The following is a 20,226-nucleotide window of genomic DNA, read 5'->3' on the forward strand; positions in this document are numbered from 1 at the left end:
AGAGAGCTTTACCCTAAGGAAGCCTGCGGACCAGACAACGCTCCTGCCAGCTCGGTTTTGAAAAGGGCGCCCGCCCAGAGGGGCGGGGCCAGAGAGCCAGCCCTCACCGCTAAGGGCTGAGGCGCGGAGGGGGCGGTACCCACTCTCCGTGATTGACGGGAAAACGAAACGCTCATCTTCAGCGCACGCCGTCCTTCCGCGAGCCCGGAAGTCCCGCCTTCAGAAAAGGAAGTAACGGCGCGTGCGAACGCCGACGGTGACCGCGGCATAGCGGTGACCCAGCGCGAGGAAGGCGGCGGCGGCTGGAAGTAGCTGCCGCCCTGGCTTCGGGTTGGCAGTTAGAGGCGCGGGGCCGGCCGCCCGGAGCAGCCCGCGGGAGGAATCAGGTGTGGAAGGACGGGCTGGCTGCGGCGAGATTGGTCTGAGAACCGCGGGCGGGAGTAAGTGGAACTCGAAGGGACGGTGTGGGGAAGACTTTGGCAGCGCCTCGACCTCTACTGTCCTTTTCTTTCTTCCTCGAGTCCCCATTTCTTTGCCACACCTCTCCCCGAAACTCCCAGCCCCTCGTTAAGACCCGAGGGACGGGGGTCAAGTCTGGGGTCAGTGGGCCTCCTCTCCCCAAGCCGATCGCCATGCCTACGACCCTTCCCCCAGGAACCCCCTTGCCGTGACATGGTTTCTCAGGCCGCCTCACCTCAACCCCCAAATCCCCACTCCCTTAGAAACGTGCCCCCACAGGTCGACGTAGATTTCACAGTATTTCCCAAAGGGAGCAATATATAAAAGCTGTCCCTCAGAGTGGGTAACCTGCCGGGTAGTTGCCCATGGGATGACAAAGAGGAAGAAGGAGCATTGGCCAGATTAAGAATAACAAGGGAGTAGTCTGAGTCCAGGCATCAGCATTAATCTGTCTCTCTGCTTTGGCAGGTGGAAATTTAGAACTATTTGGAGTCAATACTGTGATTCCAGCCATGGGTTTGTCTGCATCTACTCCTGCTATTACAGTTCAGACCTCAACTGCTTCAAATCATCAGACAGCATCCTCACCTTCAGGATGCCCAATGCATGAAGGAAAAATGAAAGGTAATCAACCCTTTGTCTAGGAAATAAAAACACAAGATAATTCCCAAAAGGTTTTTAAGGAAGAGGCAGAAGTATAGTGTGTTGGTGAGGCTCATAGGCATGGCAGTGAGGCCCCCTGGGTCTGGTCCTCTCTAAGTCTCAGTCCATCATCTGTAAGATGAGGATATAATAATATTTCACAGGGCTAGTATGATGATTAGTTGAGATAATGCATGAGAACATAGTGATTACTCTATAAATGAGCCCCATCTCCCCAAAGTTTCCTTGTGCCTACATCAACAGTTCTCAACTGGAGGGGCATTCCCCCCACCCCTTAGGGGACATTGGCCAATGTCTGGAGACATTTTTGGTTGTCACAACTGAGAGGAAAGGGAGCTACTGGCATCTAGTGGGTAGAGGCCAGGGATGCTGCTAAGCATCCTACAGTGCACCGAATGCCCCCCCAACCCCCCAAAAAAACAACCCCCCAAAAAAGGCAAAAAGGCCAAGGGTTAAAAAACTTGAAGGAAAACCAACCGGCCTTTTTTTTTATTTCAGCATATTATGGCTAGCTGTCTTAATAAACTTTGCTCCCATATCCGTTGTAGTATTTTTCTACGTAAAAATAAGCCATTGCCTAATGGACTTGTAGTCCATTCTTTAGGTAAAAACGTGAAAATGGAAAAGCTGTCTTTCATTTTTAATCAGTGCATGTTCATATTAAAGTATGGCTTGAATCAATAAGTTGTGAGGGGCAGAAGTAACATGGTGTGCTTACTGAGTACTAACACTTGCGTTGTAGTCATTCATTCCCTCAGTCAGCCCACCCACTCGAAGAGGTCACTGCTCATTCTGTGCCAAGCACTGCTGGATTTTGTTTGTTTCTGCATGGAGAGAATAGCAGTGTGCAAAATAGGCAAAAATTATTTTCCCGATGGAGCTTACATTCTTGACTTTGTAATCCTGTGTGGTAGGTTTTCTTCCTGTTTTATAGTCAAAGAAACTAAGGCTCAGAGTAATTTATATGCTCCAAGTCACATAGGTATAGGTAATAAGTGGCAAAGCCAGCAAAAATTCTATGACATTGGACAGGATAGATCCAGTGCTCTCCCACAGTTTCTTTGGACAGGAAGCAATTGAGACAGATCAGACAAAGCAGGTGTGGTCCTGTTTTGAGCGTCTGCAGGGAGATCATAGAGCTCTTTCTCTGGTTTTATTCATTTACTGTCTCTCTTGGAGAGATATCAGTCAGACTTATTTAAATTAGTAAAGAGTGTGGGTAATTGTAAGAGATTGATGGGGCCACTAGTTATATAATGTGAAAAATCTAAACAGTATTTTCTTTTGAACACCCAGCTGGGATCAGTGACCTGGAAAGGATCGATTGGTGTTTTGAATGGTAGAGAGGGAAGATATAGCAAAGTCTCCCTTCACCTCTAAAGTGAGCAGCGGCACAGAGTACTAGGAAGTGGGGGCCTGGGAGGAGAGGCGTAGGAAGAAAGTGAAAGGAAGCTCATCTTTGTCATGTAGGGCACCCAGCATTCAGTGTACTCCTGTAGTTACTGCTGATACCTGAGAGGAGGATTCCATTAGATAAACAATTATCTTCCTGGGCTTCTTCTCAGTCCCCACACTTGCTGGGATCAGCACTGTGGATCCTTGGGCAATAACTATTGTCCATCTCATTAGGCTCAGACCTTCCCTCATCAGAGGCATCTGGATTCTACATGGGTTGTGAGACATTTTCTTTAATGCCTGCCTTTTCTTGTGAACCTCTTACTGTCTTCTGATGGGGAATATCACCTAGGCCAAGTGGTAGTTATTTTATTTTTTAAAGATGGGGTCTTGCTATGTTGCCCCAGCTGGAATACAGTGGCTATTTACAGGTACGATCATAGCTCATCGCAGCCTCGGACTCCTGGCCCCATGGATCCTCCCGCCTCAGCCTCCCAAGTAGCTGGAACAACAGGTGTGAGATACTGTGTCTGGCTAAATGGTAGTTTTCTGTGGCTTGTTTTAGTCTTGGGACAAAGCATAGGCAGAATGGCATTCAGATTTGTCTCCAGTAGCTTTTGTGAAGTTTCCTCTGCTCATTTTCTTCTCTTGTTGCTAGTACCTGAGAAAATGCATCAGTAACAAAAGTCTAGACTGTAGCTGTGTCCTGACTGGGGCTGGGCTGTCTGGAACTAGTGAATGGAAAGTCAAGGAGACCCCATGAAATGTGGCCTGGTCCCTGCTTAGGTTCCTCTGACAACTCCCAGCTGCTAATGCAACCAGGTACCTTCTAGCCTGTTACTAAAACCATGGCGTGGACAATACATGCTCTTACAACAGCTAAGATTTCTTTGGTTTATTTTTGCTGGAGGCATGACACAATTAGAGAATGGGTACCTGTTTCTCTTTCAAAGGGAAAGTAAATTTATAGAACTTTCTACCCATCTTTAAGACTTTGGAATATTAGCTAGCTTAACTCTCAGTTAGATTTAAGCAGAAGAAACCTGGCTTTTCCTATATGGTAATCATTGATCAGAAATTCAACTTTTTAGGGCCTTTGTGGTGACACCATTTTTATACTTGATTATTTCAGGCTATCCAGTGAGTGCAGAACCATCTGACCGAACCTGTGAGAGCAAAACATACTGTGTGCCTGCCCACCAGGAACGCGCTTATGAGTATGTGGAGTGTCCCGTTAAGGGTGCTGCAGTTGACAATAAGGAGAACCTAGATCCTTCAAATCTGGTAATCGATGGTCATCCCTTCTTTCTGAAGCTTTGTATGCAGAGATGCTTGTATAGACTCCCAAGAAAAACTGTAGACTGCTAGGATGGATTCTTCTGTCCTTTGAAAACAAAGAAGTTTGATATTCTGTTCACAGTGAAAATCTAGCATGTGTCACTAAGTATAGTTTCAGGGAGTGCCTGGGAAAGAAAACAGTGATTACGAAGAGCCAGAATAAATTTACTGGCAGTAAGCCACGCCAAACGAATATTTTCTTTTGGGAGAGAGTTACTAGGTGGTAGATGGGAAGTTCCCTAAGAACTGTAGCTAGCATTAGTAAAGGCGATTTTGGTCTGCGAAAACCTTGTAGGCACATTACAAGATTGGGGAACTTCTTCAGGCACAATTGGATGCTAGCCTGCACACGAGTCACTGGGGCGGTTGTCCCATGACTGCTAGTAAATTTAATGCTGTCAAGAAGTGAGGACAAGGGATATGGCTTCACTCTGTTTTGTGATAAACAACATTGGGGATTATGGTCTCATGTTTGCAATCACATTTTAACAGAGAGATGGACAGACTCGGGCCTGTACTTTAAGAGGGCCACAGGATTATCAAGGGTGGAAATTTTAGTCAACCAGGCAACATTTGAAGGAACTAGAAATATTTATCCTGAGAAAGAAAGAATGTAGGGGATCCAATAGCAGTGTCCACCTCAGGAATGGGCAAATATGGCCCACTGCCTGTTTTTGAAAATAAAGTTTCAGGCACTACACCAAGATCGTCTTCCACACAGGCTTTCACCTGTTTGGACCAGGGGTCATCAGCACACTGCTTCTGTAAAGGGCCAGACAGTAAATATTTTTGGTTTTGTGGGCCATATGGTCCCTATCACACTACTCAGCTCTGCTGCTGCTTTCTCTGTGGCATGAAAGCAGTGACAGGCAACATTGCCAGAAGTGCCCCGGGAGACCACTGGTGTAGATTATGTCTAATAGCCTAGTGGTTCAGAACATGGGCCCTTCGGAATTCACAGACCTAGATTCTTACCCCATAGGAACGTTATGTGTAATGAGAATATTTATCACAGCTAACTTTTCTTTTGATCACTTTTGTAGCATTCAAGCTAAGCACCCTGCTTGCTCTCCTTTAATCCTTATGACAACTCTGTGCAGCCAGCATTGTTAGTGTCCCCATTTTAGAGCTAAAGGTACTGAGAATGAGGGAGTGAACAATTTGCCCCACATCACCAGCCAAGAAGTGACAGAGCCCAAACTGAATCCCCGTCCACTCAGACCTGTGTTCTGATCCACACTGGGGCTGATGCTAGTAGAATACTCAGTGCAGTGCCTTCCACACACAGCCTTCCTGCTGCTGGGATTCTAACAAGGGGCCTTGTTGTGACTGAGACTTTTAATTAATGTGTATCTGCTAGGAAATCCTTCATGCTTTCAATACAAAAAGTTCTAGGCCAGTGATTCCTAACCTGGGATGATTTTGGCCCCTAGGCAGTCATCCTGATAAACATCCTACAATGCTTAGAACAGACCCATGTAACTAAAATTGTCTAGCCCCAGTGTCAATAGCACCAAGGATGAGAGACCCTGGCCTGGGCTAGGTGTTAGAATAATAGTATTGCTGACCCATATGTCTGGGACGAGGGATTCTTCATACCTTCTGGTCTGGCAGCGTTGAGATGCAAATACTCATTTATAACATATTCAGCCCAAAGAATGAAAGCATTAGCTTTCAGGAACCTAAAAGTCAAGGATGTTTAAAAAGAAAGTGACGTTGTGCATGTATTCTATGAGACTTTTCCTCAGAGTGAGTAGTCATTTTTGAAGAGCTTGTCACAAAAAGGGTTTTAGAAATGTCTGCAGATCATAGTATTAGTTTTTACTTCTTACTCCTTGGTGACATTACTTCTAAATTTGTTCAAAGGAGGAGGAGACCAAAAATTTAACCACAGTGTTTATTTACCATTTATGAGAACTTAACAAGGAAAAACAATTTCAGTATTCTCACTCTGTAACCAAATTGTGCTCCCTTTGGCAGCACATATATTAAAATTGGAACAATATAGCAAAGGTTAACATGGCCCCTGTGCAAGGTTGGCATGAACATTTGTGAGATATTCCATAGTTTTCCCAAGTACACTGATTTGATCTTTACAAATTATATAAATGTATTAAATTATCACATGTACTCCAAAACAATATACATTTATTATGCATCAACAACAAAAAAAACAACAGCAGCCAAATTATCTGAGAAGTCTGAAATTTTGCTGTCACTGGTTTGATAAGTAACCTGTGCTTTGTGTGTGGTGCATTGCTTTCCAGGAAGTAGTTAATTGTATTGCTTATTTTGACTTTATATCATATGGCCAGCATTTAAAAAGCAAATGTGCTTATTTTATGTAGATGCCACCACCTAATCAAATGCCTGCTCCAGATCAGCCATTTGCATTATCTACTGTCAGAGAGGAGTCGTCTATTCCGAGAGCAGATTCAGAGAAAAAATGGGTTTATCCTTCCGAGCAGATGTTCTGGAATGCAATGTTAAGGAAAGGGTGAGTGATCATATTGTTTAGAATGAAAATTTGCTTGTCAAATGTATCTAAGAATGTTAGAAAGGTTTTTACCCCCCAAACATACAGAAAGCTTTTATGAGTTGATCAGTTTATAATAATCAACTGATTTTTCAGTCCTATCAGAATATAAGTGCAAGACCAGTGTTTTAGTCAGGGTTCTCCAGAGAAACAGAACCAATAGAATGTATGTGTGTATGGCAGGGAGGGCTGGAAGGGATTTATTATAAGAAATCGACTCACAATTATGGAAGCTAACAAGCCCCAAGATCTGCAGCCAGCAAGCTGCGGACACAAGAGAGCTAATAGTATAGTGCTAGCTCAAGTCTGAAGGCCTGAGAACTAGGAGAGCTAATGGTATAAGTTCCAGTCTGAAAGCCAGCAGGCTCAAGACCCAAGAAGAGCCAATGTTTCAGTTCAAGTCCAAAGGCATAAAAAGACCAATGTCCCAGCTCAAACTGTAATGTAGAATGAGTTCCCTCTTACTCGTGGAAGGCTCAACCTTTTTGTTTCATTCAGGCCTACAACTGATTGAATGTGACTCACCTACATGGAGCTGGGAGGGCAATCTGCTTTATTCAGTCTATGGGTTGAAATGTTCATTTCATTCAAAAACACCCTCACAGATGCACCCAGAAAATGTTTGACCAAATGTCTGGGTACCCTGAGGCCCAGGGTGAAACATAAAATTATCCATCATGGCCAGTAACAGGCTTTTAAAAAAACCACTCTTATATAAAATGCTTAGAAAAAGTTAGAGAATCATTAATTAATGGTACTAACTGAAGAAGTGTCACCTTAAAAATAGATGGTTCTGTAAGTCTGGTATTTCGTGACTTAGTAAAATCAGATTAAGGTGAAATTTTAATCTTTGTTTTTAGTGCTTATATAGTAGCTTTGGATTTTTTTATTGTGATACTTCACAATCATGAGTAAATCTTGAAAATGAGTCTTAAATCTGTTAAATTCAGAGAAAATGAGCAATCTTAGTTTTTTCATAAAGGGTAATGTTTAATAAATCATGAATATGTGGATTAACTTTATGACATTATCAGTAACATTTGTCAAGTTTTACCAATGTTCTTTCTTAGGTGGAAGTGGAAGGATGAGGATATTAGCCAGAAAGATATGTGTAATATCATTAGAATTCACAATCAGAATAATGAGCAGGCTTGGAAGGAGATATTGAAGTGGGAAGCCCTCCATGCTGCGTAAGTATGTTTGAGATCTTAAAAAATCCGGCATCTTTCTTATATCACTTTTTTAGAGTTTTAACGTTTTATTCAAGTAATTAGTTATTCTAATAAAACATTTTATGTAGCAGGCATGTCCCAGACTATTATTGCATGACAGACCACCCCTTCTTAGTTATGTAAAAAATAGCAACTATTTTATTAGGCTTGTAGATTCGGTGGGTCCACACTGGAAAGGACAGAGCAGGGATGGCTCTTCTCTGTTCCCTGATGTCTGGGGCCTTGGCTGCAGAGACTCACTGGTCAGGATGGCTTCAGAGCCTTGGGATAGAGTCCTCTGAAGGCTCCACTGTTGATACTCATCTGGCCAGTGGTGCCAGCTGTTGGCCAGATCACCTGCCCACAGTCTCTGAATATGGCTGCTTTGGCTTCCTGACATGGTGGCAGGATTCCAAGAGCTAGAGTTCCAAAGAGCCCCAGGCAGAAGCTGTATCTCCTTTTCTGGGCTAGCCTGGAAGTCCCATAGCATCAGGAGCCTGCTCAGATTCAAGGGGAGTGGACAGAGACTCCACCTCTTAGCAGGAGGAGTATCACAATCCGTTGAAAGCAGAGCGTGTGGGAACAGAGATACTAAAATGTTATCTGCCTCAAGAGAGGTAGGAAAGGCATTTCTGTTCCCTGAACAGCATTCATTGAATCTCCATTATGACTAAACATAAAGTGATCTCTTAAGACAGGGCCCTTTTTCTCAGGGAGAGCCGGTAAATGCAGTCATGTGTGTTAACAGTGATGGGACCTCAGTCTGTTTTGAGTGTACATCAGCATCACCTGGAAGGTTTGTTAAAAGCCAGCATGCTGGGTCCCATCCCCAAGGTGTCTGACTTAATCTGTCTGGAGTGGGGTCCAGGCTCGTGTTTTAGAGTGATGCTGATGCTGCTGGTTGGCGGAGTCCACTTTGAGAAGTGTAAGGGTAGCGCATGTCTGCACAAAGAGCCAGATTATATCATAATTGGTAGTTAACATTTCAAATTCATTGTGAAATGCGATTGATTAATTTCTTGGCTAAAATCCACTTTATAATTTTTTGAGGTGTTCTGTTTTTAATATTTGCACTCTGAAGTTCATTAGTGGCACTCTCTGGGTATCACTGGCTGGGCTCCGGGCCAGGGATGGGTGTGTGTGATGGGGGAAGGATGCTGCATCTGCATTGCCCTTCAGTAATCCATGGCCTGCAGGAGTCACCCTCCCAGCTTTCTCATGAGGGTAGCCACATTGTCTGCGGTGACTCAGATTGAAAGACTGCCTGCTAAATACTTGTAGTGTGATTATGGAGCAGAGAGAGAAAAGAGAATTTTGGTTTGTCAGTTTCAGCTCCCTCTCCAGTCATTTTCCAGAGTTCTGTCAAAATTAAATAGGCCTTTTAAAAACTCATGCTATACTCTGTAGGAGAAAGTTTGGCTGCATCGAGTTTGCATCTTTGCATGTGACCCTCTTGAGAAGAGGTGCTAAGGAGAAGTTCCTAAAAGGAGAAGTAAAGTAACTCATAAGTCCTCAAGTCCAGGTCTTTTTTTTTCCCTTCCTCTTAGTTAGAGAGATACATTAAGACCAAAGCCTGTCTTATCAATGGGAGCAGTTGACAAGATGGGTGGCCTCTATCTTGACCGGCACCCCTTCTGTTGGGGAAACAGCTGTCTGTCTAGCATGTGGATGGACTTCAAGCTCCACGAGGGCAGGAATGGAGTGCTTTATTGGCACTGCCACTCCCTGTGCCCACAGAGAGCTGGCCCTAAAGGGCCCTCAGCAAGGATCTGCAGGCAGAAGGTGTGTGTTTGCTAGTTAGGACCTTGTCACCCCTCAGCTTGTGTGTAGTTATTAAGCAGCTGATCCAGCACTAATTACAATTGATTCCTAGGGATTAATCCATCGTTTTTCTTTCTTCATAAAGGTTGTTCATTGGTTTGAATTGAAAGAAGGGCATATTGTTTTCTTAGGTTTGTCTGAAAAAAATCTCAGCTACTCTATGTCAAAGAGAAGTACGAAACACAATACTTGAGGCTTCTTTTCCTGCCCCCCCCCCCCCAGAATGCTCCCCTGCCCCCCCCCCCCCAGAATGCTCCTGTCCTCCCGCACCAAATAGAAAACCCCTGTTTGCTAACTCCTGAAAGGGACAGTGCACGTGTCTGGAAGAAAGAGAACAGAGTGGAACATACCCAGTCCAAAAGGAAAGAGGAACATTTTTTTAACAAAAAAGGACTTGTTCTTAGAATTGCTTTAGAAGTTACTTTTCTCTCTATAAATGTAATATTATGCAAAATGCATACAGAAAAATGTATATTACTGGAAAACTGGAACATGGTCTTTGTCAAAGGAAAGAAAATATTTTAACACTTATTTGGGAATTTCTAGGGAGTGTCCTTGTGGTCCATCATTGATCCGGTTTGGAGGGAAAGCAAAAGAGTATTCACCAAGGGCAAGAATTCGTTCCTGGATGGGGTGAGTGTCAGTGCAGAAGTGTTATCTCATATTCCTCAGGTCAGGACCAACTTTCTCTTGGCACCAAAACCAGTCTAAGAACTGCAGTGCCATCTCCCAAAACTTTATCAGTATTCAGCTGTAGATTTTGTCCTCTCCCTGAGGTTTGCCCATCCATGGGCAGATTTATTAGGGTGAAGTAGCTTGCTTTTTATTTGATTATTGTAGGGTCAAATTGCATTGTCTTCTGTATTCTTGGACCTGTCCTCTTACTCGTCCCATGATTAAGCTCTTTGGGTCTATGCACTTAGTGTTCCTCCCCTTCTCTTCTAGCCTAATTCGGATTCTTAGCTCACACCTGCATTTCTGCAATATCTCAGCTGACCTCCGTGGTCTTGGTCTCTTTCCTATTGACCTCATTCCTCTGTAGACAGATGAGCTGTCATCTGATCTGGACTTGTTACAGTTCTTCAGCACCATCTTCCCTTAGCACAGTACACTGTGTGATTCTCTGAGTCTCACCCCCAACCCCCAATTAGATGTTTGACTGAGAGCAGGCATTTGCATGTGCTTCTTTTGTATCTTTCTTAGCGCTTAAACCAGGACCAAACTCACAACAAGCATTTTAACATTCACTAGCACGTTTTCATTGCAGGTACGAGTTGCCTTTCGATAGGCACGATTGGATCATCAACCGTTGTGGGACAGAAGTGAGATACGTGATCGATTACTATGACGGCGGTGAAGTGAACAAGGACTACCAGTTCACCATCCTGGATGTCCGTCCCGCCTTGGATTCATTTTCGGCAGTATGGGACAGAATGAAGGTTGCTTGGTGGCGCTGGACCTCATAACCACTGTTTTGCTTGAGATGGAAAAATTAAAACTATTTTTTTCTGAGAGATATGTTAAACTATTTTCCCCAAACTGAACTGCACTTATGATGTAATGGGAACTTCAAGTAGGTAATCACACTTTATCCTTCACTTAGCAAAGGATACCATGTACCATTCACTTTTGCGTTGCAATTGAACCTTGCAGTTTACAGAAGATCATTTTAAGTTTTCTTCCCACTTAGCTTGAGTAGGAATCAGTCTCAGTTTTTCCTTTAACTGCAGTATTGTCTGTGTGTTTCATCTAGAAAAGTCTGAACAACCTCTGAAAAAGAGCTTTTAAAAAGTTATGAAAGCCACTCTTTTTCTCACTGTTTTCTCAGGAATACTTGAGATATAAAACCTGAAAGCCAGTGGTGGTGCTCAGGAGCTTTCACTTCGTCAGATATTTTAACTGAAACTGTTCATTATAAATAAGAGGTAGTTAGGCTTTAAAAAATGTCATCAGTATTTCTAAAGCTCCTACAGTATGGTAGTGACCCTCAACATAAGGCAGATGTATACACTGGAAAGGCACTCAGCAAAAGGCTTGTCCTGGCTCTCCAATTCCTCATTTATATGAATTTTTCGGACTGGGCCTTGTCATAAGTAGCTTCAACTACACCATGATTTGATGCCTGTGCTTTGGAACATAACTTTTAAAATATTTTTTAAAATTCCTGTTCTAATATGTACAACAAATAAGTCTCTTTGTCCCTGGTGTTTGACAAGTTCTCCCAACGTTGAATCTCTTTCCTTCTGCAGGGAGCCTTCTCTCCAGTCGGCCTAATCCAAACCTTGAAAGCCTGGCTCAAGTCACGGTGCTAGTATCGTCCCCCTATAAAACATGATTATATTGGGCTGAGTGTTAAAATTCACAAGAAGAGTATCTTACTCAGATGTAGAATGTTTAAATCAATTCACTGTCTTTAGATTTTTTTGTTTTAAGAAAGCTCTAAGTTTGCTGTTGAAATTCTTTGTAGTGGTAACCCATAAACTGGTTGTTCTCATTATAGCAGCATGTTACAAATAAATTGTTTTTTGATAATAAATCCTTTAATTATCCTGAATGCTGTAGTATTTAGTGGACGGAATTGGCAGTCTGTGAATGAGTGATTTGGTATGGATTTCTTTGTTGTGTGAAATCCAGCAATCTTTACATTTCAAAATACTTGTATATTTTAAAATAAAGTTGATCGTTAACAGGTTTTCAAAGTCTTGTTAGAGTAACTTTACACATAATGATCATTTCTTCAGACACGTCATCTTTACAAAAGTAACGCTATAGTCTCCCTACTTGAGGCAGCATTTTCTTATCTGTTAATCACATACTTTTAAACTGTAGAGGAAAATAATTGCTATTGGCTTTTTTTTTTTTTTTGGTTCTAAGTGCTATCGAATGAGTGTAGGATAAGGCATTCTTATGAGAAACAAAGCATTGCAGCTGGAAACTGAAAATTAAGCTGTAGTCAGGATTTACCTCTTTTATAGGGCTGAGGTATTACTTGAGACAAACAACCTTGAAAGTAAATTCAAGCGAGCTTGATGACAAGAACGACCGATTTATACATCCTTTCACCACTTCCAGAGAAGACTAGCCTCCTGGATACTCAGAGCTGCTTTGTGTTTACCCTTGATCATGTCCAGGGATCAATACTGATAGATTTCAGGTATAACTTGAGATTCATTTAGGATATTCGTGTTTTTAAACTAAGTCTTGTGTCTAGCACTATTCAGAAGTACATCAGGCTATTAGACGAGGTGGGGGTTCAAACTGGGATTGCATATTACTATTTAGTATTCCTATGAGTTCACTAGCTAAGGGTCGTGAAAGATTTATGTCCGTTTATTTTGTGCATCATACTGGAAATACACAATTGCAAAAGGTATAACTCCTACCTGCAAGGAACTCACAATCTTATGGAGGGCAGTCGCTAAATGAAATGGTGATGCTAGAATTCCAATTTGAAGAACACATTGTGGTAATACTCGGGGTGAGTTCACATAAGTATTTTTGAATACGTAAGGATATATATTTCAAATTCTTTACTGAGTCACCAATATGGTTTATCCTCTACCAGAATTATTGCTCCCTAGGGAAGGTGAAGCGAGCCACATTTCCTGTCTCACCTTTGCAGTGACTGTCCTAGTTGTATGATTGGTTATTTGTGTGGCCACAGGCCTGAGGCTGTGTGTGGTGATTAGAAATGCATGTCTTGGAGGTGGAGAGCTTGCTTGGAATCCTTGCTTTGCCCCTTACTTGCTGTGTGATCTTAACGTCTCTGGGCCTCAGCTTTCTTGGCTGTAGGATGGGAATAATATAACTGGCCCAGCAGAGTTGTTTTGAGGGTACTGTGAGATGATGCCTGGAAGCACTGAGAACAGAGCCCACAGGTGGGAAATGCTCAGACAATGTTGTCACCTCATGATTTGTGACAACAGGGAAAGAAAAGTGCTGAGACCTAATACACAGTGTACATCCTCTGCCCTTACTCCCCCTAAGAAGGATCTGTTTAGAGGAGTAATGGCAGGCTCTATTCCTGATTTTGGTCCTTTCTAAGGATTACCAGGTATTTGAGTGCTTGCTCTAAGCAAGCTCATGTAATTTAAAATCACTAAAGGGAAAGAAAAGCACTACATGTACTCACCATCAAATTGGTATTAACTGATCAACACATAAGTGCACATATAAGAATAACATCTATTGGATGTTGGGCAGGGGGGAGGAAAATAGAGGGGACGGGTATATGCATACACAAAGAGTGCAATGTGCACCACCAGAAGGATGGACATATTTGAAACTCGGACTTGGGGGGGGAGGGCAACATATGTAACCTAAACATCTGTACCCCCATAATATGCTGAAATAAAAAAAATAAATAAAAAAAATCACTAAAGGGGGGGAAAAAACCAGGTTACAGTCTTTTATCTTTCAAAAAATATAATCATGGCAGGGTAACATTTGGCTTAATATGTAAGTCCCACTTGACAAAAATAAAGATTATATTTAAGCTCTTGTGCTTCCTAATCTAAAATACAATTGATTGTGTCTTTTGGATCACAAAGATATCCCCCTCCATGAAAATTTATTACATATCTAGATTTAAAACAGATATTACAAGGGTATGTTAACTGCAAATAAAAAAGTACCAAAAATTATTTCAAAAGCCATATAGTCCTTGTAACTTAAGGTAACATGTTAAAAATTACATAATTTCTTGTGCATACAGTGTATTAAAGTGAAGTGTATCAGTCATTCCTTTCTCCACTTCTGACAGGAATAATACATTTATTACTGCAGTGGAAGTTAAGTCACTGTACCTTAAATAAAATCCCATGCCATCAATATAAGTGGTAAAGCATCTATTTCACGTTTGCGGACTCACCAGCTTTAAAGAACAAACTGGCAGCACTTTCTGTCAACTATTTAACCTGGGGCTCATGTATCACATAGCAAGTATTCCAATGTTTTTTGTGGACTCATACCAGATGCTGGAGCAGACATACAGTTCCTAAGACTAGTTTCTTCTCCTTGGGGAGCCTATATCTAGCGGGGGAGAAGGCATGTACACATGGGTGCTATCTCATAATTAGCTTCTAATTAATGCTTTTACATACCCAAGGTCTTATGTGATAGGGGCCACAGAAATGTTAAGTGTTGACTGGTGTAATAATAGGAATTGTGAGACGAGAGAAAGCTTCACGATCATAGTCCAGTGGAGTCATGAAGGACGATGAAAGGTTACTATTATATTTTGGAGCTCTATGCAGAATCATCAATCATTTAAATACTTAGCTATTCCTTCTACATTTGGGATAACAATGTGACTAATTCCCATGGCCCGTCAATGGTTTATCATGATGCTTTTGGCTCCAAGTAACTGGATGCCTGCTCAAACTCAGCCAGAAGTGCTGAAATGGGATGTGCACCTGGTCAATTCTGCTTCTCTGGACTCCATTTCCTTCCATGTTCAATTTCAACTTTATCCTTATAGGGGCTGGTTCCTTTCATCAGCCTCAGATGGCTCCTAGTTGCTGTCCGAGCTTTATGATCCTTGTTTATGGCCAGAAGATTTGAGGTGGAGTGGGAGGGGGCTGTCTACCACTACCATGAGGAATAAGGTTTCTCTTCAATCTAACTGAGCCAATTTAGCACTGGGCCTCCTGCTACCCCTCCCATCATGCATTCCCAGGGGGGCCTCACACTTAGATTAGCTCAGACAAATCGTCCGGAGGAAATGTAGTATCCACGAGAGGATTCCTTCACTGTTAATTTAAAATCCCATCCTTGGTCATCATTTCATTGAGGTCTTTTTCCTTCGTTGGGGCCTCTTTCTTAGGCTGGGGTTTTAAATCTGGAGGTGGTGCCTAGTGTAATGGCAGAAGATGGGATTGGAGAGCTTCATTGTTGGGCTGATTCCCTGCATTAAGCTGGGGGATTTGGGACAAGTCACCTTAGGTCTGTAAATCTCACTTTCCTCAAATTATCTCAAAGACTCCTTTCAGATCAAAATGTCTATGTGTTTTATGTGGCCTCACGTTAGGATGGACTGGGCTGTGTCATGTTGTAGGTTGAGAATCTTTAAGCTAAGGGAAAATATGTGGTTTGAAAGCCTATTTCAAACTAGTTTTTACATAAAGTACATCAGTAGACAACACTCATGAAAGACCTACACTTAAGCTAATTCTGAGTTTACCAGTGCTTTCCTTCCTCTCTATAAAATGTGATGGCTTGGAAACAACTGAAGTATCTGCCAGTTAATGAGTGGATTAACAAATTGTGCTATATCCAAGCAATGGACTATTACTCAGCCATAAAGAGGAATGAAATACCAATATATGCTATAACGCGAATGAACCTTGAAAACATTGTGCTAAGTGAAAGAAGCCAGACACGAAGGGCTACATTTTGTATGATTCCATTTATACGAAAGACCCAGAATAGGCAAATTTATAGAGACAGAAAGTAGATTAGCGGTTGCCAAAGCTGAGGCAGGAGGGAGGATTGGGGAGTGACAGCTAATGAGTGTGGGAGTTTCTTTTGGGAGTGATGAAAACATTGTAAAACTGATGGTAGCACTGTGACTACACTAGAAACCATTAAACAGTACACTTTGGGTGAATTGTATGTAATTATATTAATAGCTCAATAAAGCTGTTTACAAAAAGAAAAAAAAGAAAAAAAGAAAAGAATATGCTGGCTGATCACTACAGCTAACAGGTCCCTACTCTGCTTCTATTAATCGAGCAGTCAGCTTAGCAAGAGCCAGTAACTTAATTAATTTAATTGACTAAAACAAAAGATAATGCAATGTAAATGCATAAACCAAGTCTATAAATACTAAGAAATGGTTAGAAAACGTTTAAAGGAAAATTACAAAAAATATTGCCATGAAACTAAGAAGCGATGGCAAAATATTGTAAAAATCCAGAATAATTCTTTGCTTGCTGTTTTGCAATAGTTTCTTAAATTTGCTGTAAGAACCCTGGAACTGTGGATGCAGTTCACGTAAGAAGGACAAAGAGGCGCTGCACACCCACCACACCCAGAGAAGCAAACAGCTTTGGCTCCAAGTTGAAGGATTGGCAAGCGATGTACGTTTATGTGCTTTCAGTTCAAATGTAACATGTAATCATTTGATGATTTCCTGTTTCAGCTGGATTTTTTAAAAAGTATGAATGGACATTGTTCAGGCAAAGCCTTGCATTGGAACAGCATCTTGGATCTTGCTGCCTTTTCCCTCCATCTCTCTCCCTTTTGTCATTTCCCCAGCAAGATGCTTCTCCAGCTTTTGTGTATTGTATATTGGAATCCTCTAGAGGGCTTGTTAAAACACAGATGGCTGGGCCCTCACCCAGAGTTCCTGATCCTGCAGGCCGGGGGCGGGCCATGAATCCTCCTTCCTAACGAGCTCCCGGGAGACGCTGACGCTGCTGGGCTGCTGCTGGACCAGGAAGCACAATCTGAGCTTCGCTTTCCTCTGGCATCCTTTGAGTCCTTTGTGCTTCCGCCGTCTCCATGTTTGTGATGCATTTACAATTGCCACATATTCACATGGCCATGGGTCAAAGTTCCAAGCAGGATATGGGAAAGCAAATCTTCAATGCAAATGCCACTTTCCCAGTTTTGCTTCTTCCTCGTTTCTTCTTTAGGGTCCCCCGGCTCTCCTCACTTCTGACTGTTGCACGATTCTACCTTTGTTTTGTTTTAATAATGAAAACTTTTCCTTTGAAACTATGTCTCACATAACTTCCGTAGGTGATGACAGTGGGGCAGGAAAACAATGAGTAAAGACAATAGCCCCCAGACTGGGTCACAGAAAACCCCTCTTATACTGTGTGCTGCTTCTATGTGAATTGTGGTCTCAAAAGGAAAATGCTTTCATGGTGGCCGCTCACTTGAGCTGGAGAGGCGTGCTGGCCTGTCCGGCAAATAACCACAGAGCTTTGTTCACTGACTCCACATTCTCCAAACAGCAGGGGGCACAGTCCTATGGCCTGTGATCAAATCCTGCTTCTGCTGCCTTCCAGCCGTGTGGCCTTGGGCAACTCATTTGATGTCACTGTAAGTCAATTGTGCCTTCTGGAAGATGAGGGTTGTCAAATCAGTTAATGTGCATGAAACATTTAGACAAGAGCAGAAGTCGTTAATAAATATTAGCTAATACTACCTGCATTTCACAGCAAATATTCCCAATTTTTGTTTCTAAAATCACCTCACTTGGGACACCAGCTACACTGCCATTTGTTGAATATTTCTCTAGGTATTTTTCTTACGTAACCCTCAGAACAACCCTGTTATTATGCTCTGACTGCTCTGAGAAAATGGAGAGTCAGCAGGTTAAAGCAACTTGCCTGAGATCACCCGGCTAATAAATGGTAAAGCCAGGAGTCAAACCCTGTTCTCCAAAGCCCACATCTTGAAATGTCCTTGCTTTTTCAATCATTAGTATTTATTGAGCACTAACCAGGGAGCACAGAAATATACATTTACTTACCACATTTACCATTCAAGTTTTAATCTTAAGAATGGAAAGGTAATGCATCACAAGCCACCCATCTTTGTCCCATACAGCACAGAGCTGGGGTGACTCATCTTTGCAGGGCAGTACTGGTTAAGAGACCGTGCCTCTGTGCTTGCCACCAGCTTCTCCTCACACCATCTCCTCCTTTCTTCAAAAACCTTTTTATTTGGAAGATATACTGCTAGCTGTGCATTTATTGGGAAGTCAGTGGACTTGTATTTTTCCTCCACTGTATGGTAAGCTGCTTAATCATATGCATGTACATACTTTCGGTAAGCATTTATCAAATGCAACTATGTGTCAGGTCTCTGCCCAGTTGTGAGGAAAAGAAAAGTGTCCCTTCCCACCCTCAAGGACAGAGTAGGAACAACCTCCAGATAAAAACATAAGACAATAACCATGATCACAATGATTCTCGTTAACACAGCCATGTGGGCAAAGCTGTGATTCATCATGTTTGTGGGAAGGGAAAGTTTGAGCTAATTTTGCAAGGAAAATAACATTGATTAAGTAGGAAAAGTAGGGAAGCATGATCGAGGCCCTTGGAACGGAAATGCAAAATGTGCCCTGTAGGTGGAAATGGGGGTTTTCTGTGTATGGGCAGAGTATGGGGTACCATGTTGGGGAGAGAAGAGAGGTGGAAGGTAGATGAGACCGGATGGTGGAGAGTGTTTGATGTTACCGTGTCATGTGGACTTTATCCTGTAAACCAGAGGGGAGGAGGGCATCAGTGGTTTTTCAACAGTGGTATGCCTCTGACAAGATGTGCATTTCGGAAGTGTGAGCTGTGGCAGCATGGAGGCCAGGTGGGAGGGCAGAAAGGGAAGGCTGCTGCAGCCGTCCAAGAAGGCAGGGCTGAGCCTCCGGACGGAGAGAGTGGCGGTGGACAGACAGGAGACGTGCACCAGAGGAGTGACAAGACCGGCATCCCAGGCTAGGTAGCCAGTGAGAAATGGGAGGAGCCCTCAAGGATGGTGGTGGCTGGTGAGAAGGTGGCTCAGCATAGCAGTAGAAGCACAATTGGTCCTTCAGGGCAGTTGAGGCACTGTGGGACATTCAGTGAGAACGTCAAGCAGGCCATCGGAGACTGGGTTGGATATTCGGGCTGGAGATTAGGATTGCTAGATTTAGCAAATACACGCTCAGTTCAACCTGAATGTCAGATAAACAGCAAACCCCCTTTTAATGTAAGTATGCACCCTGCGATGTCTGGGACAATGAATGATTCTGGAGTATAAGTACGTCCCAGATATTGCATGGGAAGTACTAATACATGTTCAGTTGTTTATCTGACATTTGAATTGAACTGGGTGTCTTGTATCTTATCTGACCACCCTACTTGAAAGGTGCCAAGGTTAAGTGCTCTGGATCCCCATGCCACCTTGCCCCACCCTGCCCGGTCATAGCATGGCCTGTGCCCAGGATTTTTATTACTAAACCTAGGACCTTCCTCGGCAAACTGGGATGAGTTGTTCGCCCTAGGCTGAGCAGAGTTTGGTTGAACTGAACTTAGAGAATATTTTGACCTCTCTGCAACCTCCCAAGCTGGTGCTGTGTGCACCTTGGTGATTTGAGGGCAAGACCATGCCAGATCAGAAGTCCACACCCCAGAGACCGCTGTCTGCACAACACCATCCGTCGCCTTAACTGTGCCGAAGAATTCCAACCTTTGTAGGAATTTTCCTTTGGTTTGTATTTTTTCTCTTGAAGAAAATTTGCTGCTGATTTAGTCCTGTTTTAAAATTCTGCCTGGTTGAGATGCTGTCCTGTTTTAATCTCTGTGTGACTCTTCTTCAGTCATTTCCTTTCTCTCGGTTCAGTATAATCTACCTCCCGCAGTTTGCTTATCAGAATGACATACCCCACAGGCCTGGACTTTGTTCTGCATCTCTTTATATTTAATCCCAGTGCTGTTTCTCCCTGCCAAGCAGATGTGTATTAAAATGTGCATAAGAAAAAATGCAAGCTGGGTTTATTTAGAAATTTCCTCAATTTGCACAAACTCCATTGGTAAAAGAGATTTTTTCCTTCTATAAAAACCCACAACAAACATATGTTAATAGCTACTTAGATGGATCAAGACTAATTCATATGTAGCCATTTCTACAATTACCATTCTGGCTCCTTTGCCAGTGACACAAAAACAATGATTCATATTGTTTCAATGTCAATGTCAATGTCAAGTATTCATAGACAAGGAAACATCTGTGTCACGTTGGAGCATCTTTCTTGTTTTTAGGATCTCTTTGCTCAGGAGGTATGAGTGAGTTGAATAGCCTGTTAAAAAACTTTTA

At 42.6% G+C, this 20,226-nt stretch overlaps 1 protein-coding gene across 2 annotated transcripts; it reads left to right on the forward strand.

Moving 5' to 3' along the window:
- Window positions 1–278: 278 nt before the first annotated feature.
- On the forward strand, window positions 279–10,960 carry LOC105820365 (cytochrome c-type heme lyase). 2 transcript variants are annotated; one of them, XM_012656838.1, is made up of 7 exons: window positions 279–440; window positions 928–1,083; window positions 3,650–3,801; window positions 6,204–6,352; window positions 7,462–7,581; window positions 9,970–10,056; window positions 10,691–10,960. In XM_012656838.1, the coding sequence occupies exons 2-7, from the start codon at window positions 972–974 to the stop codon at window positions 10,887–10,889; spliced, it is 819 nt and encodes a 272-aa protein (XP_012512292.1). In that variant the 5' UTR covers window positions 279–440; window positions 928–971; the 3' UTR covers window positions 10,890–10,960. The 2 variants fall into 2 exon arrangements, with proteins under 2 accessions (XP_012512292.1, XP_012512293.1); XM_012656839.1 differs by having other exon boundaries at window positions 279–386.
- Window positions 10,961–20,226: the final 9,266 nt, after the last annotated feature.

The sequence above is a fragment of the Propithecus coquereli genome, unplaced genomic scaffold (genome assembly GCF_000956105.1).
Source record: "Propithecus coquereli isolate 6110/MARCELLA unplaced genomic scaffold, Pcoq_1.0 Scaffold52, whole genome shotgun sequence".
NCBI lineage: Eukaryota > Metazoa > Chordata > Mammalia > Primates > Indriidae > Propithecus > Propithecus coquereli.